Source organism: Ostrea edulis, chromosome 4 (genome assembly GCF_947568905.1).
Source record: "Ostrea edulis chromosome 4, xbOstEdul1.1, whole genome shotgun sequence".
In the NCBI taxonomy this organism is placed as follows: domain Eukaryota; kingdom Metazoa; phylum Mollusca; class Bivalvia; order Ostreida; family Ostreidae; genus Ostrea; species Ostrea edulis.
In genome coordinates, this window is record NC_079167.1 from 29,751,781 (window position 1) to 29,779,254 (window position 27,474).

The following is a 27,474-nucleotide window of genomic DNA, read 5'->3' on the forward strand; positions in this document are numbered from 1 at the left end:
TTCGGCAAGAAGAATCCATAACTGCTTTCCTTCAATACGTATTGCAAAAGACATAAAATGATTGATTTTAAACATAAGAATTTAATCAAACCAAACAAGATACAAAAATCTATAACATATATTAATAGACACTGTAGCTTTATGTCTCTGTCATACATTCAGGATTGATTAACTGCAACACATCAGGACAAAGGTCTTTTGTTGTTGTCACTTAGTAGAGTTTTTTCAAACATCAGGACAAGGTTCTTTGTTGTTGACACTTAGTAGCATTTTCTCACACTTTGTTTCACTTTCTCCGGCCTCCACCACCAGACAGAATAATCGCAATTCTGATGAAGATATTAATTGTGTCCATGTAAATTCCCATGCATCTGGAATAAAAATCATCAGGTTAAATATTTCTGACTTTAATGCTTTTAATATCATGAGAGAAAGAGAAAGAGAAACTAAAACAAGGTGTTGCTTGTTGCTATGCAACTACATGTAGTTAATCCTCTCTCCAAAGACTGGCAGTGTGGTGTGTTTTTCATAATCAACACTGTCGATTGTTGGTACATCATTCCTCACATTTCTACTGAGTCAGATAATTAAATTTTGCACCCAGTATTCAAATTTTGCAAATTACCCTATATTACTGTACAAACTCTACTCTTGATACCCTTTTGAAAGTCCATCTGAATGTTACTGTTTTGCCTTTAGTGACCCTCACCCCCTGACCATTTCTTGGTACATGCATTACGTTTCTGATGTTTTGAGATATGTTGTAGAACAATTATATTTACCACTTTGCATCTGTATGAATCATAAAATATCCTTAACATCTAAAAGGAATCAAATCTTATATATCTTGGCATTAAAAATGACATTTCAAAAACCAAACACTTCTTTGATGAACTTACGCATTGATCGGGTCAAATTTCTGTGGACTGTACACAGGGTGGCTTTCTGCCCTCTTGATAACTTTCTGTGTGTCGTACAACAGAAACATACTGAAGAGAATCAGACCGCCATATAAGCTCATGGAATACAGCCCCGCACCAAGGGCCGTGGTGGGAGGGAGGAACATGCTTCCTGTTTTAACAGAGGAAAAGAACTGTATTTCAGAATACAGGTGCACGTATCATAAATCAAACATCGGAAAAATGTTTCAAAAGGGTAATTCTGTTCTAAGAGGAATTCTAGATCACCCAGTAGAATGAGTTTCATTGGAAAAATCTGAAGGGATGAAACTACAGTAATTGAACAATAAAAGGAAAAAAAAGTTGTGAGTAGCATTATATCAAAATGAGTGAACATAATACAAATTTCAGAATCCCAATATCAAAATGTACAATTTTATCATGTCCACTATCAAAGAATTTTCAAATAATGTATTTTTATCAGGGTATTTGTAGGTCTGATTTTATATGAAAACTGACTTTTTGTGTACTTTTAAGAGATTACCATCTCACAAACAACTAGTTAGCTATCATACTATTATTTGTTATGCCTTACTTTTGTTTATTTCAAATGTAGTACAAAGTCACTTACTAAAATCGACAATACTGATTTTGCAGAAATGAAGTCTCTTAATGTTATCGGGATGTACCTTATATTGCCTACAGTAAACATCTGGCTGTAAAATATCTATAACACTTACCTACAGATGAAGCAAACACTACACCTAGCCCGACGGCCAGAGGCCCCCCCATGTTGAGGAATTTCTCACTAGGTGCACACATGGCAAGGGCTGACAAACCTGTGGAATCAAGATTTAAAGCCAATAGAATTTTTTAATTTTATTTTTAAATCAGAGCAATTGCTGAACTTGATGGAAAACTGTGGAAAAATATACAGTAAATCACAGTTATAGTGAACCTCCAGGGCCAGCGAAACACTATTCATTATGACCAAACTTCGTTATATCCAATAAAAAATTCGTTATTTTCCTAGGCAATAAATATCACTTCGAAATAAGCATGAATTCATAATAATCGTGTTCATTATAAGTGTGTTTTACAGTATTTGAAGAGTTTTTAGTTTCATACTGTTATGAAATCGATCTGAAAATGAGAAAAAAAAACTTTCTTTCACCGACCTCCTACTACTCCAGCAGTGTACCATGCAGCTCTGACTATCAAGGGGCCCCCTAAAAGTGTGATAGGGGCCACAACTCCTCCAACAACAGCACTGTGTAACATCCAGGCAAGCTGTTTTGTTCCAAATCCCTCTTTGTATGGGATAGATTGTGTCAATATGCTGGTGCCTATCATGGCTCCTATACTGCCAATAATTGCCTATGGTTTAAATAAATTGTAGAAATGAACATGTATTGACTGAATAATAAGTATAGTGAACACCGCATGTATATAGTACACACAGTATAACTGGTTATTTTTGCAACATGCAAAATACACAAGCTTCAAGACAGCTCTTCTGTGTAGGGGGTGCTTTTAGTACTATTCTGAATGCCTATGTGGGACAGAGTGTACTAAAGTCTGTGTTGAAGATGATAAGATTATGATAAGCTGTGTAAATGCAAGAAATATAGAATACTATCAAAATTTTTAATAAAACTAAAACATAAAATCAATGTTGTATTTGCTGCTAATAACCTAGACATGATATATATGAGCAATGAAATAACGTGATATAATAAACAAGTGTTTATCAACTCCCTGAATACTTCTTACTTACGGGTACTTGTTTTGTGTTTCATTTGAATTTGGGGGATGAAAACTTCATATGAGAAACTTACAATGTATATACTAGGGATGTGACTGAATTCCTCAGAAATCAGAGGAAAACTGGTAAAAAAGGGAGGAAAACACCCCCACCCTACCTGGAAGAATATCATTTTCTGCCACCTTTGATCAAATCCAGTTTTCATTTTTTTGAAAATTGAGCAAATCAGAGGATTTCCTCTGAAAAGAAATCACACCCCTGATATACACTGTACACTTATGCAGTGATGGGCATTTGTCTCACCCCACATGAAAACAAATCATTTTGTGCCTTACTACATGTACAGTATAATTTGTCCAAACCGGACTCTGAGTACTCCGACGCTCTGTCAATTCCAGCCACAAAATATAGTCCCTAACATTTCTTTAACAAATCCTTTATTGATAATTCCCTGTACTCCGGATACTGCGTATTCTGTATATCGGCCGGCTTACACAGTCCCAACTGCTATCACTTAACTTTAATTATCCTGTGTAAACCGGCCCCTCGATGATACACCACCCTAATTGTTGCGGTCCATTGTATTCAGTGTACACAAGGTCCCAACTGCTCGTAATTAGCTCTAATTATCGCATTTAAACCAGCCACCCCACGATGACCAACCTGTCGGTATTCGGTCGATCACACGCGGTGTACACAAAGGGTGTCTAGTGCAACTGGCAAGGAGTCGCGATCAGTTTAAAATAAAACCTGATTTTTAGGGGGTGCACTTATTATGACAGCACCACGCATGAGGTAATGGTGCTCCCCTTAACGACAGAGATGAGAACTGACATTAAAAGACAAAGTTCAATTAATCGATGAATTCGATACATTCTTGGAATGAAACAAAATCGGCAACAATCCCGTTATGTTTTCCAAAAGCAGGGTTTCCCCTCGTGGACTTCTCGGAGCTCTGCGGCGAGTCAGACAGTGACGATATGCAGTTAGTTAGCACAACTCGCCATGACCGGTCGATCACTCGGCATTGCATTAGTTTCCGTTTCACAAATTGAGACAGTTGAAAGCGATTCATTTACAATGAAAGCTGGGAAAGACAAATTTTAAACGAACACAACACAAACTTGATGAACGTACATAATGTAGCACTTAATAACGGTGATGATGTAGACGAAATCGACAATTTACCAACAGAAAATTGCGCGAATAATTTCCAGATTTTAAACTGTTTAATAAAAATTGAAACTTTTTCAAATGAGCACAACAATAAAACACTGACATTTATATTTTTACATTTTGAATTCTTTTGTGATATATTAAAACGTTAGCAATTATTACACACGTATGCATAGATAGTGAATACAAGGGAAGCAACTCTCATTATTGTTAACATTCTGCACCCTGGACTCTGTGCAAACTGGCCAATTTCTTTGGAACCACACATAGCCGGTTTAGACAGATTATACAGTATATACATGTACGAGAGTTCCCTAAAGGGAAATAACTCTGATGCATCACCAAACTTGAATATTAGCAAGAATGTGTTATTCATTTTCAGTGATACATGTATGTACAGTTTTAGCCAATTTTTCATTCCATGCTTAATTTCATATAAATAACATTTTCTGGGTAAATAGGATTATTGATTTTTTTATTTTATTTTGAAAAATATAAAGCGTGTTTACCCATTAGATAAAAGTAAAACATTGGTTTTATTTTCAATAAGACTTGATTGTTAGAAGTATATTTATTCCATTTACAAGTTTGTTTGCTTTTAACACGATCCTCCAGTAAATTATTTGTCCATTTCAGAAATCTCTGTATGAACACAAAAACAAGAGATTGATGGACAACAAAAAGCTAATTATAGAATAAATTTATGGCTAACGACAGCCAAAAAAGATAACTCCAATTTCCCGTAACGGTGAGCATTGTTAGTGTTATTCAATCTTGGTGATCCAAACACACTTGCTAATAATACTGAAGTTAGACGGTTACGAAAATTTCCACTTTGGAGGGAAATAACACGAAATGATGAAAGCAAATAGACCATCACCCCATCAATACAATATGTAACAAGAGGTACTGTGAACAATGCTCACTAAGAATACCCCCCGCTTACCCCAATCTCCCAAAGGGTGTTGGTAATAGGTATAAACTACCTCTTTTCTGAGTGTAAAAAACAAATGGCATGACAAACCGAACCATATTGTTACTTTGATGTCCAGTGCACGTGACCTTTGACCTTTTGACCCCAAAATCGATAGGGAACATCTTCATCCCATGGGTAGTCCATATGTATGATATGGTGATTGTAGGTGGAAAGGATAACGCTTTAGAGCCCGGAAACCATTGCGTCTACAGACGGACGGACGGACAACCCGATTCCAGTATACCCCCCCACAACTTGTTGCGGGGGGTATAATAATCTGTTTGTTGCTTTCAGTAACAATCACAGATTTTCTTTTAGCAGTGGGGATGTGTGACTTCACTACTAATGCTGTGAGCTTAGTGAGGGAACAGTCTCTTCCTATTCTAAATTTAATATGAACATTGTGGCAAATAGGGATGGAACCCTGGACCTCCGTTCATAAAATGAGTGCTCCAATCACTGAGCTCCTGAGATATACAATGTACATGATAGAGAAAACAAGTTCCTGTATGTGCACTTATTTTAGCACATTTAAAAGTATTACTGATTTAATGATTCTTCAATATGTATGAGAATGGATAATTATATAGAAAAATTACATATTTTAGTGCGACTATAAATTAATGTTCTTGTTTCACCGCCAGAGCTGCTAAAATTAAATCCCTCTAAAATAAGCACATGTACAGTAAGGTGTGGCACTGGAGTTACAATATGGTATATGACAAAGAAGTAACACTATTCTCAGTGGTGGATCCAGAAGGTTGGACACCCCCCCCCTTCTTCATCAGAAAATTTTGCTAAAAAAAAGTAAAAACAAGAGGCCCATGGGCCATATCACTCACCTTGGCCCTTATTTGAAGACTTTCCATATATATTTGCATGTAAAACCTTAGTCCCTACAGTGATTTTTTTTGGGCCAAAATGTCACCGATATTCGGCTGTTTCCCCTCACTAAAATTAGCTATTTTTCCCAATTATATATATATGATTTTCCCCAATTTCAAATCTAGGGAAATTAGGCCATTTAAAAAATAGGTTACCGTACATGTATATTGCTGACAAAGAGTAAATACGTTTTTTTCTTCAGTTTTATTCTCCAAACCACTTTGAATCTGCACTATGTCAGGAAACTTTTATGTAAATCTCAGCTCTTCTGGCTCAGTGGTTCCTGAGAAGAAGATTTTTACAGATTTTCCCTATATATTTCTATGTAAAACTTTGATCCCCTATTGTGGCTCCAACCTACCCTAGGGGCCGTGATTTGAACAAACTTCAATCTGCACTATATCAGGAAGCTTTCAATTAAATGTCAGCTCTTCTGGCTCATTGGTTCTTGAAAAGAAGATTTTCTCTATTTATTCCCAAGTAAAACTTTGATTCCCTATTGTGACCCCAACCTACTCCCGGAGGGCCATGATTTGAACAAATTTAAATCTGCACTTTGTCAGGAAGCTTTCATGTAAATCTTAGCTTTTCTGACACATTGGTTCTTGAAAAGAAGATTTTTAAAGATTTTCCCTATACATTTGTATGTAAAACTTTGATCCCCGGGGGCCATGATTTGAACAAACTTGAATCTGCACTTTGTCAGGAAGCTTTTATGCAAATCTCAGCTCTTCTGGCTCAGTGGTTGTGGAGTAGAAGATTTTTAAAGATTTTCCCTATATATACTTTGATCCCCTATTGTGGCCCCATCCTACCCCGGGGGCCATGATTTCAACAAACTTGAATCTGCACTATGCCAGGAAGCTTTTATGTAAATGTTAGCTCCTCTGGCCCAGCTGTTCTTAAGAAGAAGATTTTTAAATGACCCTACCCTAATTTTGCATTTTTGTGATTAACTCCCCTTTGAAGGGGGCATGGCCCTTCATTTGAGCAAACTGGAAAGCCCTTCATCCGATGATGCTTTTAGCCAAGTTTGGTTCAAATTGACGCAGTAGTTCTGGAGAAGAAGATGAAAATGTGAAATGTTTACAACGCCGTCGACAGACCATGGACAAATTTTGATCAGAAAAGCTCACTTGAGCCTTTGGCTCAGGTGAGCTAATAAAGCATTTTGAGGGTGCCCCTCCCCTTCCCTTGAAAACCAAAATTAATGGTAGAACCCCCCATTAAAAAAATTCCTGGATCCGCCCATGATTCAAACTGCAATCGGTAGTTTATAGATTCTCACCACCCATGAATTTTTCAGTGCAATATTCATCAGAGCAGGAGTTCGAGCAATGGCGACAGCAGACGCAGCTGTCAAACCCACACTGGCTCCAAAGTAAAAGTACGTGGAACGAATTCTTTGTTTAATTTCATCAGACCAGAATCTGTAAAAGGAAATATGATTTAAGGACCATCTAGAAAACACAGCTAAAATTTCAAAAACCTGATCCTGAAATAATGAATTCCTGAATATAATCCTCCGGAAGAAAGCATGTCCTTTATCACGATAATGTACTTTTTCCTAGGATGGATTACTGGGATATGTAAAGTTATAAGTCTATTCATTTCATAGGGCTTTCACAACATATCCCTTTTAAGGTCGATTGATCCTCATGTGATGTCATATGTTTTTGCAAAAATCTTTATTAAATTAAACTTTGCGCATGATAGAAATATATCAAACAAAAAATATATTCAAAGGAATTTTATTCACTGCATAAAATAAAAAATCTGTTAAACTATTGCTAGTGAAAAGTTTATATTTTCCATAGATAATTTAAAAAATGTTGTCAAGGGCAATAACTCCCATGCTGGTATTCCCTCTACTGTATGTCGATTATATATGATTTTCCGAATATCCATAATTAATTTATACATATTTATGAAATAGCAATTTTTTTTAAACTGTTGACTTTTAAAATTTGTCATTTCAATAAGTTTTTATCTATTTTAATTTTACTGTATAACAAAATGGTGTGGTTTTATTATGTTAATATATACTTCTGTTTTTGTATGCCCGACATCTTTAAAAATGCGGCAACATGCACATTTGCGTTGGTCATTAACTGAATTTAACTATATTGAGTGGAAATTAATACAATTTTTCCACTTTCTACCATTCATATTGATAATTCATGTGAGGATCAATCCACCTTAAGGTCATAAGATACCCAAGATTCTGGATTGATTGATGGATTGAATATTGTTTAACGTCCCTCTCGAGAATCTTTCACCAATATGGAGACCCAAGATTTTGGATGTATCAAACAAAGCAGGATTTTTTTGTGTTTACGTGTTGTTTTTTTTTATCATTTGATCAAACAATAATTGGTCATTAGTACATGAAATGCACTGATAAAAAGATGTATTTGGAGGATTTAAATTTTTGGGTAATGTTTTACCATTGAATTTAGTAAAGATTAGTGAATAATGCAAAAATAAAGATGGTTTCATAGAAAGATGTTTGTGGTTAGGCCATCATTAATTTTTGTTTGCTTAATGTACTCCGACCCACACTTTTCAAGTTGGGTAGGTAGGTCGGTATCTTTTTTTTTGAATGTCATGAAAATCAGATTTACGAATTTTCTGATGTTTTCATTAAACACATAACGCTGCCATACAGAATAGTGTCTAGAACATTCATTATGTACACATTGTATATAATACACGTAAATCTTTCAATGTCTCTTGAAATTTTCTCAGGACATTTTGTATTTGTCACGGATTAGGAACTCTACAATTGTTAATAAATAAATTAACACCCATTTAATTACCACCGATCGATTCTTCTATCAAAAAAATCAAGAAATACTTTATGGTTTGACATTCATAATCATAAACACTTTAATGAGATCCATGAATATCCGAGTGAATTGCATGATGACGGCGATTTACAATCAGTTTTCATATTGCCCAATATAATTTTAATGTTGACTTCTCCGCATTGTTCAATTTGTTGTGACGATCATGTTCCATTCATGTGTCTCAGTTTAAGAGCAAATTAAAAAGTGATTTTCACCTATTAAATCATCATAACATTTAAATAATCCCATATCAAAATAATACGCATGCTTTTTCAGAAATATAGTCCATCATTTTGAACGCAGACTCATGGTCCGCCATAATGTTTGGTGCACTATCCCACAACGTAAATCATGTGATTTTTAATTTAAGTAACATGGCTTTCAAACTTTTGTACACAAATACGATCAAGCCTCAACGGGAGAGTCTGTAGCTTCTTTCTCTGTTGTTGGTAGATAATGTGGTAATTTGGAGCAGTGATCCAGTATATTTGATTGTTCATATAGAGAAGCATTTGAAAAGTTCCCGGAATAACAAATGGTTAGTATCAAAGTGAAAGTAGAACTGAAAACTTTTATTTTGACCTGCCCAAAGGACAATTTGATTTAACAAAAATTCCATAAAACAGCTAGTCCAAATAAAAAAAATCAATATAGGCACCCAGGGGTGCATAAGCCGAGTTGCATGGGATACATTGTAAAGTCAGGAATGATGTGGCATATTTATAATTGTGAAGAACTAATTTCAGTTTTAAACTTTTCAAGTTACTGTCCAGAAACCATATTTGTCTGAAGTTTTCAATCTATTTTTGGTCACTGTGACCTTGACCTTTGTTCTCCAAAATCAATAGGGGCCTTGCTTTGCTGGTATCCAACAATATAACCAAGTTTCATTTGACTCAAATTAAAAATTTTCAAGTTATTCTCCGGAAACTAATTTTTTTTTTAGAACTTAAGATCTATTTTCGGTCACTGTGACCTTGACCTTTGACCCATTTTCTCCAAAATCAATAGGGGTCATCCTTACCTACTACATAACAATATCTTTAAGTATCAGTTGATTCGGATTTAAACTTTCTGAGTTATCTGGAAACCAAATATTTCTGAAATTTTCATTCTATATTCAGTCACTGTGACCTTGACCTTTGACCTTTTTTCTCCAAAATCAATAGGGATCTTCCTTACCTGGTACCCAACAATATACCAAAGTTTCATTTGATTCAGATTTAAACTTTCAGAGTTATCATCCGGAAACCAAATTTTTCTGAAATTTTCATTCTATATTCGGTCACTGTGACCTTGACCTTTGACCTTTTTTCTCTCCAAAATCAATAGGGGTCTTCCTTATTTAGTACCCAACAATATGTCAAAGTTTCATTTGATTCAGATTTAAATATTCTGAGTTATCATTCGGAAACCAAATTTTTCTGAAATTTTCATTCTATTTTCGGTCACTGTGACCTTGACCTTTGACAATTTTTCTCCACAATCAATAGGGGTCTTCCTTACCTGGTACCCAACAATATATCAGAGTTTCATTTGATTAGATTGTAAACTTTTCGAGTTATCATCCGGAAACCAATGTTGACGCCCAACCGCCCGACCACCCGCCTCACCAAACCAATAGCCGAGTTCAACTTCGTTGCAACTCGGCTAAAAATGGTAAAGTTTAAAACTAATTCGAAGAATGTCTATTTTTCAGGGAGCAAAAAAAAAAAAAATAATATAAATTTCCAAGTGAGGAAATAATGATTGGGTCGGGGCAAATTTCACGGAGTACATCATGCACACAAATCAATTTTTATTTTTATGGACTTAAATATGAATTTTAGTAATATCAAAACATAGTTTTACGAAATTCTATAACAAATTGTTGTGGGTATCCTATGTCCTTAATCATGTTAATAGATATAATTTCTTAGAATGCACCTTTTATTTCTTCATGGACTTACAGAGCTTTTACAAGTTTTACTTTTCCCACAACATTATATTCCTATAATTATAAAATAATTTCTTTAAATGCACCCTTTAGTTCTTCATAGACTTACACTCTCTGATCTAATGCAGACATTTCTTTGGAAACCAATCCATAGTAACACAGAGATCCCAAACCCACAGTGGCTGCTCCGGCAACCATTCCTTTACCAACACTGAAAGCTGAAACAAAAAAATCCAATCAAATGTCACGATAAAAAAAAGTTGGTAGGTAGGTCCACTGATCCAAATCATCTGACTACAGAATGAACGTTTACGGTAAATGTAATTTTGGAAAAAGGAAGATGTAAAAAACAGAATTTATGCAAATCTTAATGTTAGCAGTCTGTTCTGTGGAGGACAAAAATCAAACAAAGTTTCAGGAAGGTGTCGATTTCGTAGATGTTGCATCTTACTCATTTCTCAATATGTAATGAGCGCATCCATTTTCTTACAAATTATTATAAATGTATTCTGTTGTTCATCAACATTACATGTTTCACCTGCCGTGACAGACAGCATTTCTTTCGATGTACCTGTATTCTATTGTTCATCAACATTACCTGATTCACCTGCCGGCGCAGACAGCGTCTCCTTTATTCCTCTTTTTTGAGCTCGTCTGGAGACACCTGACCTGGAATCTGAAGCCAACTGCTGGACTCGGGTTCTCAAACATAACTGAGGTTTGTTCAACGGTTTACCAATACCGGTGGCAAAACTTGTCACAGGAATACGGCAGAGTTTTGTGGCCAGCATTTTACTAAAAAGGAAAAAAAAACACCTCAAGATGTGTTTGTGAAACACTGATGCCCCTGTATGGCAGCAAAGTAATTCTGGTACCCCCAAAAAAGTCTTGTCACAAGAAATACACATGTGAAATATGAAAGTGCTAGCTCTCAGCAGTGAAAAGTTATGGTCAAGTTAAAGTTTTTCAAAAGCAGGTTAAACTCCAAGGTGAAGGTCATGAGGTCAAACATTTTTATACAAAAAGGTCTTATCACACAGAACAAACATGTATAAAAATATGAAAGCCCTAGCATTAAATATTCAAAACTTATGACCAAGGTTCAAGTTTTTGTGGAAACCTAGTCTAGATATAAATAATGAATATGTTACAAGCACATATGATAAAAAATAAATCTCAGAGTCAAAAGAAAGTACAACAAGGGTACACAAATGTACGAATGTATGAAAAATTATACATAGAATTATTATACCAATGAAACTGAAAAGTTTGTCATCAACACAGGGAAAGTTTCAGAGTAGTTTGTCTTCATGTCGCCCCCTTATGTCTTCCTGCCTAAAAAGCCCTGGCAACATTATCATCTGTCAGTCGCAAAGACATCAAATTTCATATAATCCCAATTGACCAGACTGGGATTCATTCGGATCGAGTTTCAATGCAGAGTATCTAGTAAAATGGTAAAGTACCAATGCAGGGTGGGTTTGACACTAAGGCATGTCTGACCAACCGAGTCTACTAAATGATAGGTCCGGTCGGGTAGAATGTCAATTTACTAGTCCGACTTGTTGTGTTGAAAAAATAAACAAGAAACTTTACATTAAACCGTAAGATATTTTATTCTTAACTAAAAAAACCCCAAAATTGTAAAGGGTTTGCGAGCAATCTTGAACCGTGTAATGGCATAATCTCTATTTTTAGTTCTAATAAATAAGTCGCGGTCAGAAGTGATGTTTTACAACATCTACTTGATGTTAATGTTAAACAGTTTATTTGAATTGAATATAAGAAAGTGTTTATCAAGTTAATAAATTACGTCATAAACAGCCAATTTTCGGTGTTGACATATGTGCGGGAATGTCTCTATATTTAAATACAACTTTTTGTCCTCAAGGAAAGATGTCCCAAGAGAAAAAAAAGAAAAGGTTAGGAAGAAACAAAGCACGGCTTATGAAATATAAATAAATTAAAAAAAAACTCAGTTGAGGTCATTGTATTCTAAATGGACTAAAGAATTTCCATGCTGGGTAGAATTTAAAGAAACAGAAGATGTGTCTGAAAATCAAATTGAATGACGAGACTAAAGATATTTTTGAGACAATTAATTATTAAAATTTATACGTTTTGGTTCAAACATAACGTTTGTCATTTACATGAAGTATCTAAATATGTAGAACCTACCAGTTTTTCCTGGAAAGTTGGTCTGGGCTAGTGGATATAAGGTCAGGTCTAGTAAAAATAATTTGAAGTAGCCCGACTGGTCTAGTGCTCAAAAAAGTAAATGTAAAACCCTGCAATGCAGAGTTCTTGAAAAGTGTCGGTAATGTCGGATTATCCGATAAAAGTAGTAAATGTCCGACACAAGTTACTTAATTGTTGGTCCTGATGGCCAATATAAGATCGGAATCGAAGTCCGTTTTTTACCGGGGAAAATGGCAGCCATGTGGCTCATAAATTTTCAAACCGATGCTAAATCTAGCAACACATTGAAACGTAAACGTAAGGAATCAGTTGTGAGGAACTACGAGAAGATAAACCGATTGTATCTCAGCCTGGCATTCTGGGAGACAATGGCTTTTGTTTGCAGCAGTTTTACCTACTGCTTGGTGACACAATCTGCTCAAAGTCGAATCTGACGAAAGACCAGCTACACCCGGGCAAAAGTGAGAGAAAAAGTAGTTACAACGATTGCAGAGGAAGATGAGAAAGAAGTTGAGAGGAATATACAGGATAGAGAGAAAAATGGAGGATGAGAGAGAAGTGGAGGGTGAGAGAGAAATAGAGCAAGCAGGGTTCGAAATTAACTTTTTCAAGCACTAGTCCGTACGGACTAGTCACTGTTGATGTTCACTAGTCCGGAAAACATTTGTGCATGTTCGAAGAACGGCGGTCTCGAATGCACTCCATGTGTTTGGAAGCTCAGGATGTCATAGTCACACAAACACTTAACCATGCAGGTAATTAATCGACCATAACTTCAAACATCTAAGAGACTCGAACAAATCTTGCTAAAAATCTTTACCATATTCAAGATTGATTTCCGGATTTTCACTAGTCCGTACGGACTAGTGCTATAGAGAGTTCACTAGTCCGACACGTTTTTTACTAGTCTCGGACTTACGTACATGAGTTAATTTCGAACCCTGGCAAGAAAGTGACTCTGATAGTGAAAGTGAGGAAGATTCATTCAGAGTGTAGGGAAGATGAGAAAGGGTATGAAAAGATAATTTATAAACTTTTGGCTGAGATGGAGATTGAATACAATTACACATGTAGTTGATTTTAAATAAAATTTATGAAAACCTCAAAAGCGATGCATTTTTATTTGGACTGACAAAATTTTGTTTGGGCTGACACTATTTCTAACAGTGTCAGACCAAATGTCCGACCCTACAAAAGAAATTTCAAGAACTCTGCAATGGGTTTGGAAATTTAGCTTTTTTAATTGTTGTGCCGTAAAAAGGTATAAAAAAGGCTTATTGAAACATAATTTTGATATTTTAGTGGTGAATTTTACGTAATGTACAGTAAATTACAGTTATTCAAGCTCTGTCACATACTGCACAGTACATTCATTCTTGATCTGAACTATTCTAGCACCATGATACTGACATAAATATACTTTTTATATAAGTACGAAGTAAAATGAATAAAGCGGGGAAAAAAAAAAGGATAAATACTCACGTATGATGATTGATCTGAAGGACAAGGAGGCTTACGTAATGAGAAATCGAAAATTAAAAATAAAACGCATAAGACTACCGGAAGTACTACGAGGACGTGTAAATATGGGTGTAAATATGGAACCTGGATGAAATCCGTAAAATAAAGAATGCCCCCCCCCCCCCCCTCACTCCCTGAAATCGTAGAAGAAGTCCCGTGAAAATACACCGGTGACAATACATATATATACGTTAGCATACATGTAACTAGACCTGAATATTTTTAAAAAGAATTATAATCACGTGATATAATTCTAGTTTTTCCCGCCATCTTTCAACGCAGCCATGCCTATGGGATGTATCATGAAGCGAAGGTTATAGTATTTAAATGGGTATTCTTCAAACACTGATTATTTTGCCAGGAGGAGGATGATATATTGCAGCCCCCCCACTTTTTCAGGTTTACCTGAATTTTTATATCGGCTTGGTGTGTATTTTGACAGGCGAAGTGAGGTTTGTATATGACTGTATGACTCTAGATTTATCATCTAGGCCTAGTGTATATTTTATATTGACGACGAAAGTACAATTAAACGCCCATAGCAACAATAAGAATATTATTTACATAAAGGAAACATTCTTACTTGATTATTTATGACAAGTAGTATGTGTATACATAGGTAAATGGTATCAGGGGCGGATCTAATCTCAGCGAGATTCGTCGAGGCTGGATATTTGGACTGACGCCTCTTCCGAATCTCAGACCAGTGTCACATAAAGTGATTCGGGAAATCTTGCCAGAACTTCGGCCGCTTGTTGCGATTAAAATGGGTTAAATTGAATTTCTTGTCCGCTTCAACTTTTCGCCTTAGACATCCTATTAACTCCCTATCACAATGAAACATGCATTTCTTACCTTTACAAGGTGTAAATCCCACAGTAATTCAAGTTGGCTATTTTCGAAGCCATTGCAAACGGCCACCATTTCATAATTTACCTTCAAATCAGTCCAAATATCCAGCCTCGACGAATCTTGCTGAGATTAGGGCGGATCCAGGAATTGCAGTTACGGGGGGGGGGGGGGGGGGGGGGGGGGGGCTGAGGACCGCCTTGAGACCCACGGAAGTTCCTGGATTTTACAGATTTTGTAGGGCTTGAAATATGTCTCCTATTCAAGTCATTTGTACTATTTTCTATCATTTTTTATATAAAGGTGAAAGTAGTAAAATGACGCAAATTTTAAGGTTTTTGGAAAAAATTAAGTTCTCCCAATAAAGTAATTCAGGAAATCAAAAGATTTTGTCATTTATTTCTCCGAAAGTGGAAGAAATTATTGCTTCTTTTATTGTTTAGTACATTTTTCTAAACAAGATACCATGATATACCTTAAATTTGAACATTTTAGGGGGGGGGGGGGCGCCGGCTGCGCCCCCCCCCCCCTCCTTAAATCCGCCACTGCTGACTATATTATTCACCATCTTGAAAGCTGTCACGTGCAGGTTTAATGGTGTAATAACATTTAATTTTTTCCATTCCGGAGTTGAACACATAAATTCCAACAGCAGATAAAAAACAGTTTGCCTCCCCAAAACTAAAGACCTTAAGTGTACTACTACACTATTCTCTTTAGAGAAGTGGACAGACATAGCCCACATTCACTTTTCCTCACAAACCTTCATATTTTGATTTTGGAAAACATGTAAATGCCGCAACCGGTGACAGTTCACTCTTCAACTCGAATATACCTTTAAGGTAACTCCATACTCACATTTTCTTCTGATAAAAGTTTAAAATGTTTATTTATTTCAATTTATTAGAGTTAGAATTAATAAATTATCAAATGAAATGTAGCAGTCTGCTGGGTTCGATTGCTGGTGGCCAGTTAGCTCATTGGTAGAGCACCTGACTAGAGATTCAGGGGGCCCGGGTTCGAATCCTGGTCCGGTCCGTTGCATTTTCTCCCCGTTACAAAAATGTATTGTAGGTTATCACACTTTTTAAGATGCACGACTGGTATGTACAAAATCATAATTGACATCAGAATATTGTAATTTTCCTTCAACAGCATTATTAAAATTTCACAAAAACTGGTTAAAATGATATAATTATTTTTTTATAGTACATGTATTCATATTAAATAATTTCATGAAACTGTTTCTTTACAGAACTATTCAAAATTTCTGCAAAAAGTTAGGAAAATCTATCACATAATGAACTTGATAATTTTTAGGATTCAATGAAAACAGATCGAGTTATTGCCCTTGGATTTAATATTTTGAAACAGATTGCCTATTTATATATAACTTAGACTTTTAATATATTTTACAATAACCATTGGAAAAGACTTTACCAAAATTTCTTGTAATAAAATTTCTTGTAATATGCATAAATTTAAATAAATCATTCATTTTGTAAAATCTTGTGACGTCACAGGAGGGTGGAATTACATTAAGAGATGCATTATTTCCACAACTTTAACATGATTACACATATTCCAGAATCAAAACAATTTATTAGGTTTGCAAAGAGAGGTGGATGTAGGCTATGCTTGTCCTAATCTTGATCATCGAGATGCATCGACTTGTTCGTCTGATGAAGACGAGCGTCTTGATGATGGAGACTATGCCTGTCCACTTCTCTAAAGAGAATAACTACTACATCATCTGAACTGTTCCCTTCTCGATAAGAACCATTCCTTTCCCATATCAAACCATTCCATTCATTCGGAACTTATGCCTTTGTCGATCATTGTAGGTCAACGTGACATCATTTAGTGGTGTTTGGTCTAGATGGTAGAAGACTATCGCTCTTGATTCAATACAGTATTTCAAAGTTGTACGAGAGTGAACAGTTCCATAGTTCAAATTCCTAAAAGTTTACAGACAAATTACCAATCCATCACAACATGACAGAACATGTTTTTATTTTGGGGTGAAAGGCAAATATACTTTCATCAAGAATTAACTTACTGAAGAAGAATATATGTATGTAAAAATGGATTGTTCATTTTTAGAAAAAAAATGAATCACTGGTAATGTAGAGAAAAGACGATGTCTGTGCAGTGGGGATTAATTGTTTTTTATTTTTTTCTTGAGGGGGGATTTTGAAAGGAACAAACTGTCAAATTATAGGATCTACTTTTAGACTAAAATATGAATTTGTCGTGATTTGGTGAAAGTGGTGGAAAATTAAAATGAAAGACTTAAAATGCAATTGTTATTAGTATTTCAACTGGTGTGATGTCATCTTCAAAAGTAGGTATGAAGAATAAAAGTTGCGAGATAAGCAGTTTACATATACACTAGTCTGCTGGAGAGGGAGCCCCATCTGAGGTGACATGGGCTCCCATGATAGCCCTCTTTAAAATTTGGCAATTGTCTACAAAGCCTTTTTAATGTATGTGTACCATGTACCATTATGTGTACCATCTACCAACATGATGGTCACCTTGATCATTGAAACAATGTGGACATTCCACCATCAAATTTAAACAGAAAATGAATAATTTTTATGCCCCCCTTTGAAAAAGAGGGGGCATATTGTTTTGCACCTGTCGGTCGGTCGGTCGGTCTGTTGGTCGATCGGTCGGTCTGTAGACCATGTGTTGTCCGCTCAATATCTTGAGAACCATTCACTTGATGATAATGATATTTCATATGTGGGTTAGTTATGAGTAGAAGAGGATCCTTATTGTTTTTCAGGTCAAAAGGTCAAAGGTCAAGGGTCAATCTACTCTGGACATAGGAATATAATGTCCGCTCAATATCTTGAGAACCCTTTGCTTGAAAGACATCAAACTTGGCACACTGGTACATCCTAAGGAGTAGATGACCCCTATTGATTTTGAGGTCATATGGTCAAAGGTCAAGGGTCAAACTGGGCATAGGAATATACTGACCATTCAATGTCTAGAGAACCCTTTGCTTGACAGACATCAAACTTGGTACGCCAGTACATCTTCAGAAGAAGATGACCCCCATTGATTTTGAGGTCATATGGTCAAAGGTCAAGGGTCAAACTGGACATAGGAATATACTGTCCGTCAAATATCTCGAGAACCCTTTGCTTGACAGACATCAAACTTGATACACTGGTACATCTTCAAGAGAAGATGACCCCTATTGATTTTGAGGTCACATGGTCAAAGGTCAAGGGTCAAACTTGACATGGGAATATACTGTCTGCTCAGTATCTTGAGACGACCACTATTGATTTTGAGGTCACATGGTCAAAGGTCAAGGGTCACACTAAACAGGAATATACTGTCCGTTCAATATATTGAGAACCCTTTGCTTGACAGACATCAAACGTGGTACACTGGTACGTCTTCTGAAGAAGACGACCCCTATAGATTTTCAGATCACATGGTCAAAGGTCAAGGGTCAAACTGGACATTGGAATATACTGTCTGCTCCATATCTTGAGAACCCTTTGCTTGACAGACATTAAACTTGGTACACTGGTACATCTTCAGGAGAAGATGACACCTATTGATTTTGAGGTCGCGTGATCAAAGGTCAAGGATTAAACTGTACATAGGAATATACTGTCCGCTCAATATCTTGAAAACCCTTTGCTTGACAGACATCAAACTTGGTACACTGGTACATCTTCAGGAGTTGATGACCCCTATTGATTTTTAGGTCACATGGTCAATCCACTCTTGACATAGGAAGATATTGTCTGCTCAATATTTTGAATTGATGATACTACTCTCAATTAAATGATGTGTGTGTGTATAACCCTTTTCAATTTTGCACCATGGGGGGCATATGTGTTTTACAAACATCTCTTGTTTTATTGAAAATGATAATTGATAATTATTTTCAAATTAGAATTCTTAATTATTATTATTGAATTACTTGTATTCATTGATTTATTGATTTTGAATACGTTTATTCTGAATTTATATTATGATAAAAAAAATTAACGGTTTAATGTTCTATATCAATGTAAAGTTCATTTGTACTGTTATATGTACAGCTATGGGCCCTTGTTAAAGTTGACAAAAAATGTGTACAAACTGAAATTTCTTTAAAATTACCTCAGACTGCATGAAGTAATAGAAAAAAAATGTGATTTTAATTTTCAAATAAAATAAGTTGTTTTCTTTACATGTAATTGATTACATACATGTGCTTATAAATATTCCTATATGGTATTTTATAGCACATGTAACTATATGACATGTATTAATTTATTTTCATCCCCGTTCTGTTTTGAAATTTTCATAATTTTAATTAAATTGAACATTTATTTCAACAAGGAATTTCTCTCTCTCTCTCTCTCTCTCTCTCTCTCTCTCTCTCTCTCTCTCTGGATGACTATAAAGTTTCATAAGTGTCAGAAATGTAGAATTTGAAATCAAGGCCAAAACGCTCATTCCCATATTGGCCCAAATGTTCCGTTTTTAATGAGAACCTGTTCAAACTATTCAGCATTTGTTCCCAAAACAAACCATTTGTTCCTGAACTGTTTACAGTTTCACTGGTGTTGTAGTAAGCTTCAGGGTCTGTATGTAAAAGCACATGTTGCACATAGCTGTTGTAGGGCCATCATGACGCAGAGCTTTTGATCTAATTTAGCTTGGAAATCCTCTAAGGACTGTTTGAGGTAATGTCCTTGGTAAGGCATTCCAGCCCCTCATGAATCTGGGACTGAAAGAGTCCCGCATGAATCTGGGACTGAAAGAGTCCCGCATGAATCTGGGACTGAAAGAGTCCCGCATGAGCCTGGGACCGAAAGAGTCCTGCATGAATCTGGGACTGAAAGAGTCCTGCATGAATCTGGGACCAAAAGCATGAATCTGGGACCGAAACAGTATCTTTGTGGGTCCTCTCCTGCTGCTAGATTCTGTGTCCACCTTCTGCTCAAGATTACATCTCCATGGGTGTAAAATTGGGTACTGTCCAGGTTGACTAAATTCTTATGTATTTTGAAGCACATAATTGATTAAATTCTTATGTATTTTGAAGCACATAATTGACTAAATTCTTATGTATTTTGAAGCACATAATTGACTAAATTCTTATGTATTTTGAAGCACACAATCAGTCTGCTTTCAGTACGTCATGCTTGGATATATGCAGTGTGTGAAACTAACTCTAAAGTCCTATAGACTTTCGGTCCATAGTCATTTCATCTTCTATAGACCACAACAAATTTCTATAGACCAAAATTTAACATGCAATATTCATTGTTATTAAAAAATAAATGATAGACACAAATTTGATTTGGTAATTTGTTCATAGTTTAATTATCTTTCTTCAATTTCATGCACAAGCTTTTCAATTAGAAGTTCGTTTTCTTTTTCATTTTTTTCCAGCTCAGTTTCAATTGTTGATTCTTCATCTAAGTCACTTCTACTACGTTTTGTTTTCTCATGATTTTCTGCGACTTTAGTCTTGCTGGAACTTGTACTTCACCGCTTTCCGTTTGATTCCAGTGCGTGCACCTTCCACATTTTAACCGTTCAAAAAGGACATTCTGAATTTGCACGATAAATGGTGTACATTGAAGTAAATATCAAATTGATCATCCCCCCCCCGTTAAAAATGGAATAATCTGATTCGAATGATTTGTAATTACATTGTGAAACATTAGGGGTGAAAAGAAACATCAGCGTAATACATATAAACTGGTTCCGCTTCTCATATATGTTTAATAAGCGGCGGGGAACCAGTTATTTACTCAGAATTCCTATAGACAAGTCGGTCTATATAGCTATTTTGATTGTTATAGACTGACTTGATTTTCTATAGACATTATCTATCGGTGCATGGTTAATTTCGCACACTGTATATGGAACCCCAATTCAACCTGCCCAGCATTGCTGTTGCACTTCCTGGATTATGACTTCTTTAATCTTTGTAGATAAATCAAAGTCAGGGGTCATACTGGATATAGTAATATATTGTCTCAGACCTATGTTGCTTGATTGACACCAAATACTGAAATTTATTATATACCCATCAATGTATCGTTCTTTGATACTGTGGATTTCACAGCATGTGATCCGGTTTTCTGGATCACCACCCTGTGGTTTTCTGATTCCGTATCAGTATCCTCTGAAACTGATGCCGTCACAATGACGTCACAATACAACAACGCAACGTTATTTGTGGAAAATATTGACCGCGTCACAAAACAAAACTACGTACACAAAACATAATTTCATGGTATGTCTGTGTTTTTGATAATTTGGATTACATTTATCATCTTATAAATGTGGATTTAAAATGCAGAAGGGGGTATATAATAAATTTATCATTACTAAAGTAACTTGATCCGAAGAGTTGGATCACGTCTCATTGACAGGCACGGATCATCAGATCAAACTCGACGCTTCACGTCTCGTGTGATATGATGATCTGCGCCTGTCAACTCGACGTGATCCAATTCTTCGGATCAAGTTACTGTAGTAATAATATATATATACCAGTCTGAGATTTAGAACCAAAACGTGTTTTCAGAGTTATCTTTCTTTCCCCTAACTTTATTCTTTTCTGTTTCCTTATGAATAATTTACTTACTAATAGATGGTCTTAAGGTAGCTTATTACACTAAATTTTTATTTTTATATAGAATCTCTTATTTGCAAACAAAACACCTTTTTTATCATTCTGGGGAAAAATCACAAAAAATTCATATAAAATAAGTGAGAGCTTGTATCCATCTTTTGATGGTGAAATCATACTTCATAAGAGGTGTTTTAATGAGCCATTAAATAAAATTTTAGTGTCATGAGCTACCTTAATTAAACAACATTTTCATCCTAGACCTTAGATACGTTGGTTAATTCTGGATTAACGGAAAGAAAAGTGGAACTTTTTGTTACATAAAATGATTTTTGATTCAAGTTTAGTTATAATCATGACCCCTGGGGCTAGGATGGGGCCACAATAGGGGATGGAAGTTTTACATAAAAATATAAAGGGAAAATCTTTAAAAATCTTCTCAAGAGCCACTGGACCAGAAAAGCTGAGATTTACGTGAAAGCTTCCTGACATAGTTGAAATCATGCCCCCCCCCCCGGTAGGATTTGCATGAAATATATAAGGAAAATCTTTAAAGATCTTCTCGGCAAGAACCACAGGGCCAGGAAAGTAGAAATTTACGTGAAAGCTTCCTGACATTGTGCGTATTTAAGATATTGTAAAAATCATTGCTCCTGGGGTTAGGATGGGGCTACAATAGCGGATCAAAGTTTTACAAACAAATATATATATAGGGAAAATCTTCTCAAGAACCACTGGGCTAGGATTGATTGATTGTATTGATGTTTTCCGCCACACTCAACAATTTTTCAGTTATCTGGTGGCGCCCAGTTTTTGTTGGTGGAAGAGAGAACCCAGATACAATGTACCTGGGAAGAGACCATCGAACTTCCGAAAGTAAACTGGGAAACTTTCTCACTTACTGGCGTGAGTGGAATTCGAACCCGCGCCGACCAAAGGTGAGAGGCCATGTGATTTTTTTTAGCGCGATGCTCTAACCACTCAGCCACGGAGGCCCTTCACTGGGAAAGGAAAGTACAAAGTTACATGAAAGCTTTCTGACATAGTGCAGATTCAAGTTTTTTAAAATCAATGCCCCCAGGGGTAGGTTGGGACCACAATAGGGATCAAAATTTTACATGTGAATATATAGGGAAAATCTTTAAATATGGGCCAAGATGACTCAGGTGAGCGTTGTGGCCCACGAGCCTCTTGTTTTTAGGTTGGGGGTGGGGAGATGTTTTGGATTTAAAGAAATAAAACAAATCACCTATTCATCATGAGTTGGAATGCATGATGAATTTATTGTCCCCCTTCAAAGAAGAGGGGCATATTGGTTTGCACCTGTCGGTTGGTAGACCACATGTTGTCTGCTCGATATCTTGAGAACCATTCACTTGATGATAATGATATTTCATATGTGGCTTGGTTATGAGTAGAAGAGGACCCCATACTGTTTTTCAGGTCAAGGGTCAATCTACTCTGGACATAGGAATATAATGTCCGCTCAGTATCTTGAGAACCCTTTGCTTGAAAGACATCAAACTTGGCACACTGGTACATCCTAAGGAGTAGATGACCCCAATTGATTTTGAGGTCATATGGTCAAAGGTCAAGGGTCAAACTGGGCATAGGAATATACTGACCATTCAATGTCTAGAGAACCCTTTGCTTGACAGACATCAAACTTGGTACACTGGTACGTCTTCAGGAGAAGATGACCCCTATTGATTTTGAGGTCACGTGGTCAAAGGTCAAGGGTCAAACTGGACATAGGAATATAATGTCCACTCATTATCTTGAGAACCCTTTGCTTGACAGACATCAAACTTGGTACACTGGTACGTCTTCAGGAGAAGATGACCCCTATTGATTTTGAGGTCACATGGTCAAAGGTCAAGGGTCAAATTGGGCATAGGAATATAATGTCCGTTCAGTATCTTAAGATTACTCAAATTGATTTTGAGGTCAAAAGTCAATTGTTGAACTGGACATAGTAATATATTGTCTCCTATATTTTAAGAATTATTTGCTTGATTGACACCAAACTTGGTACACTGGTACAGCAAAAGGAGTAGATGACCCCTATTGATTTTCAGGTCACATGGTCAATTCACTCTTGACATAGGAAGATATTGTCTGCTCAATATTTTGAATTGATGATACTACTATCAATTAAATGATGTGTGTGTATAACTCTTTTCAATTTTGCACCATGGGGGGCATATGTGTTTTACAAACATCTCTTGTTTGATTTTTACTGGATTGGTGGCACATTTTTTGGCTTCTTAAATACAACTTCTTACCATAATTTTAAGGGTATGCCTAATAAATCAATAAGCGAGATCTTCATTTTATGAGGTGGATAAAGTCTCATTAAAACCACTCCCTGACGGGAGGTGTGGTTTTAATCTGACTAGGATGAATAAAATAAGCATGATATTTAATAAGTGCCAAAGTAGAGGTATTTTTCCATTAATGTTTTTTAATCATTTTACAGGGTACAAATAGAATTGGAAGATGGTTAAAAGAATTTCTAGTGTCCAGTTCTGCTTGATTGCAAGCAAAACAAATTGCCTGTTTTATGACCTATTTTGGAGAATCTCTAGAGTTATGCAAGGTCATTTGAGTCGAACTCTGCATGCACATCAAGAATTTCATCTTGGATGAGGAAAAGCTCGATCACTATAATCCCAGGGCCAGGATTTAATGTTTTACACAGGAAAATTTAATCACTCAGGTGAGTAGCATTGGGATATGGACCTCTTTTTAGGTCACCTGAATTCATTCAGGTGACCTATTGCTATCTGTTTTTGTCCGTCGTCGTTCGTCGTGCGTTAACATTTGAACATTTTCAGCTTCTTCTCTGAAACCCCTGATCCAATTTCAACCAATTTTGGCATATAGCATCTGTGGGTGGAGGGGAACAAAAATTGTGAAATTTGTGGTCCCTGCCCCCCTGGGGCCTGAGGGGTGGGGCAAAAACCATCAAAATGAGTGTAATTTAAAAAAATCTTCTTCTTTACTCCTGGACATCAAGAAGCCAAACTGTGGGCATAATTATAATGAGCATTGAGCCCTCTACCAAAATTGTGAAATTCATGGCCCCTGGGGCAGGGGTTCTTGTGTTAGGGTGGGGCTCTATTGGTCGTATAGTGAAAATGTAGAAATTCTTTGAAAATCTTCTGTCTCTGGGTATTAAGTAGACAAACTAATAGCATGGTAATGATGAGCAAGGATGCCTCTTTATACCCCCCCGCAACAAGTTGTGGGGGGGTATACTGGAATCGGGTTGTCCGTCTGTCCGTCCGTCCGTCTGTAGATGCAATGGTTTCCGGGCTCTAAAGCATTATCCTTTCCACCTACCGTCACCATATCATACATATGGACTACCCATGGGATGAAAATGTTCCCTATCGATTTTGGGGTCAAAAGGTCAAAGGTCAAGCACACTGGACATCGAAGTAGCAATATGGTTTCCGGGCTCTAAAGTGTTATCCTTTCCACCTACAGTCACCATATCATACATATGGACTACCCATGGGATGAAGATGTTCCCTATCGATTTTGGGGTCAAAGGTCAAGTGCACTGGACATTGAAGTAGCAATATGGTTTCCGGGCTCTAAAGCGTTATCCTTTCCACCTACAGTCACCATATCAATCATATGGACTACCCATGGGATGAAGATGTTCCCTATTGATTTTGGGGTCAAAAGGTCAAAGGTCAAGTGCACTGGACATTGAAGTAGCAATGTGGTTTCCGGGCTCTAAAACATTATCCTTTCCACCTACAGTCACCATATCATACATATGGACTACCCATGGGATGAAGATGTTCCCTATCGATTTTGGGGTCAAAAGGTCAAAGGTCATGCGCACTGGACATCAAAGTAGCAACACTCAGAAAAGAGGTAGTTTATACCTATTACCAACACCCTTTGGGAGATTGGGGTAAGCGGGGGGTATTCTTAGTGAGCATTGCTCACAGTACCTCTTGTTAAAAATTGTGAAATTCATGGCCCCTGGATCAGGGGTTCTGGTGCTAGGGTGGGGCTCTATAAGTCATATAGTGAAAATGCATTATTTCTTTGAAAATCTTCTTCTCTGTCCTTGGGTATTAAGTAGACAAACCAATAGCATGGTTATGATGAGCAAGGATGCCTCTTTCAAAATTGTGAAATTCATGGCCCCTGGGTCAGGGGTTCTGGTATTAGGGTGGGGCCTTATTGATCATATAGTGAAAATGCATTTTATTTCTTTGAAAATCTCCTCTGCTGCTGGGTATTAAGTAGACAAACTAATAGTATGATAATGATGATCAAGGATGCTTCTTTCAAAACTGAAATTTATGGCCCCTGGGTCAGGGGTTCTGGTGCAAAGACGGGGCTGACCACATAGCTATTCAATGTTTCTTCCATCCAAAAGTAAAATTCTTATATTTAAACACAAACCTAATTCAAACATTGGAAGGTTGTTACATGATACTCAGGTGACCTATAAGGCCCCTGGGCCTCTTGTTTAATTGATATAAATCTCTCGTGAAAGAAACTGGTAAGCATTATAATAATGGCATTTAAACCCTTTTATATTATCACTGTTTGGTACTGCACACAGAGTGGTAGGATGCGGTGCCCATGTTTCCAGTGTACTTTGGTGCCTCAGATATCAAAGGTTACAAAGACAACAGCTTGATTCTAGAGCTTCTGATTTTTATACGCCCGTCGAAGATGGGGATGTATTATGGTATGGCATCGTCCGTCTGTCTGGACCTTGTGGGCAGGATACAGACCGAACCGTAAGCTCTAGGATTTTACAACTTGGTACATTTAATCATCACGATGAGAGGAAAATGCCCAATGTTTTTCAAGGTCATACGTCAAGGTCGTAGTATCACTTAGTAGGAAAACCAAGTAGGAAACCCTTGTGGGCAGGATACAAACCGAACCGTAAGTCCAGGATATTGCAACTTGGTACATTTGATCACCATGATGAGGGGAAGATGCCTATTACATTTTCAAGGTCAAAGGTCAAGGTCACAGAATCACTTAGTAGGATAAGCTTGTAGATAGTATACCAACGGAACTGTTTGAGCTAGGACCATCAAACTGTGTACATATACACTTTATGCCAAGTGGAATATGCCTATTGTTTCTTTAGGTCAAAGGTCAAGATCGTAATATTAGGATGCAGACTGTTTCGTTGGGGGCAAGGACCATTAAACTTGGAGCACATACATCTTATGCCAAGTGAAAATATTACAGAGAGAGTACATTATTTGTCTTGTTTTTTCAATGCAAAGAAAGTATGTCACACCCTGATGATTGCTGATACATGTACTACTTGAAGGCAAATTCTACAAATCATGGTGTCAGAAAAACGCCCTATATTAGCTTTTCACAGGTGTATTATGTATCGTTGGCGGTACTCGTTATATCCCACAAAACAAAGTTGCTGAGGGTATAATGTTATTAACCCGACCGTCAGTCTGTTAGTCCATTAGTCCCTTTGTTGTCAGCGCAACTCCTCTGAGACTGCTCAACAGAATTTCGTGAAACTTTGTAGTTAGTAAGGACACGCTGTGTAGATGTGCATATTCCCAGGAAATTCTGATTCAATGATTTTTCTGGGAGTTATGCCCCTTTTGAACTTAGAATTTCGAGCCCATCTGTCCTGTTCTTGCAATAATGCATAACATTACCATTCATTATGTGAGACATTCTCAGTGATTTCTTTTGGGCCAAAATGCCTCCGATATTCGACCGTTTCCCTTCACAAAAATTAACTATTTTTTCCCTATTATATATATTTGTTTTCCCCATTTTCAAATCTAGG

At 36.6% G+C, this 27,474-nt stretch overlaps 2 protein-coding genes across 3 annotated transcripts in view; one reads left to right on the top strand and one right to left on the bottom strand.

The window, feature by feature from the left end:
• Positions 1-61: 61 nt before the first annotated feature.
• On the bottom strand, positions 62-14,332 carry LOC125671782 (growth hormone-inducible transmembrane protein-like). Its single transcript, XM_048907688.2, has 8 exons — positions 14,168-14,332; positions 11,085-11,281; positions 10,596-10,704; positions 6,990-7,131; positions 2,078-2,276; positions 1,640-1,738; positions 900-1,071; positions 62-371 (listed from the first exon to the last, which is right to left on the bottom strand). Exons 2-8 carry the CDS (start codon positions 11,275-11,277, stop codon positions 287-289), a joined length of 999 nt encoding a protein of 332 aa, XP_048763645.1. The 5' UTR covers positions 11,278-11,281; positions 14,168-14,332; the 3' UTR covers positions 62-286.
• Positions 14,333-24,162: 9,830 nt separating this feature from the next.
• LOC125671776 (paladin-like) overlaps positions 24,163-27,474 on the top strand; it is a 136,919-nt gene continuing 133,607 nt past the window's right edge. The window contains exon 1 of one of the 2 annotated variants that reach the window (XM_048907675.2): positions 24,163-24,381. The gene's annotated coding sequence lies outside the window, so the exon portion shown is untranslated. The remainder of the gene's footprint in view (positions 24,382-27,474) is intronic. The other variant, XM_056161144.1, reaches the window with a different exon arrangement.

Coding starts and splice junctions, on each gene's coding strand:
- LOC125671782 (XM_048907688.2), bottom strand. CDS start 11,277: ATGCTGGCCACAAAACTCTGCCGTATTCCTGTGACAAGTTTTGCCACC. Junction 1,072..1,639: donor AGTGTTTGCTTCATCTGTAG/GTAAGTGTTATA, acceptor CTGTTAAAACAG/GAAGCATGTTCCTCCCTCCC. Junction 372..899: donor AAATTTGACCCGATCAATGC/GTAAGTTCATCA, acceptor TTTTTATTCCAG/ATGCATGGGAATTTACATGG.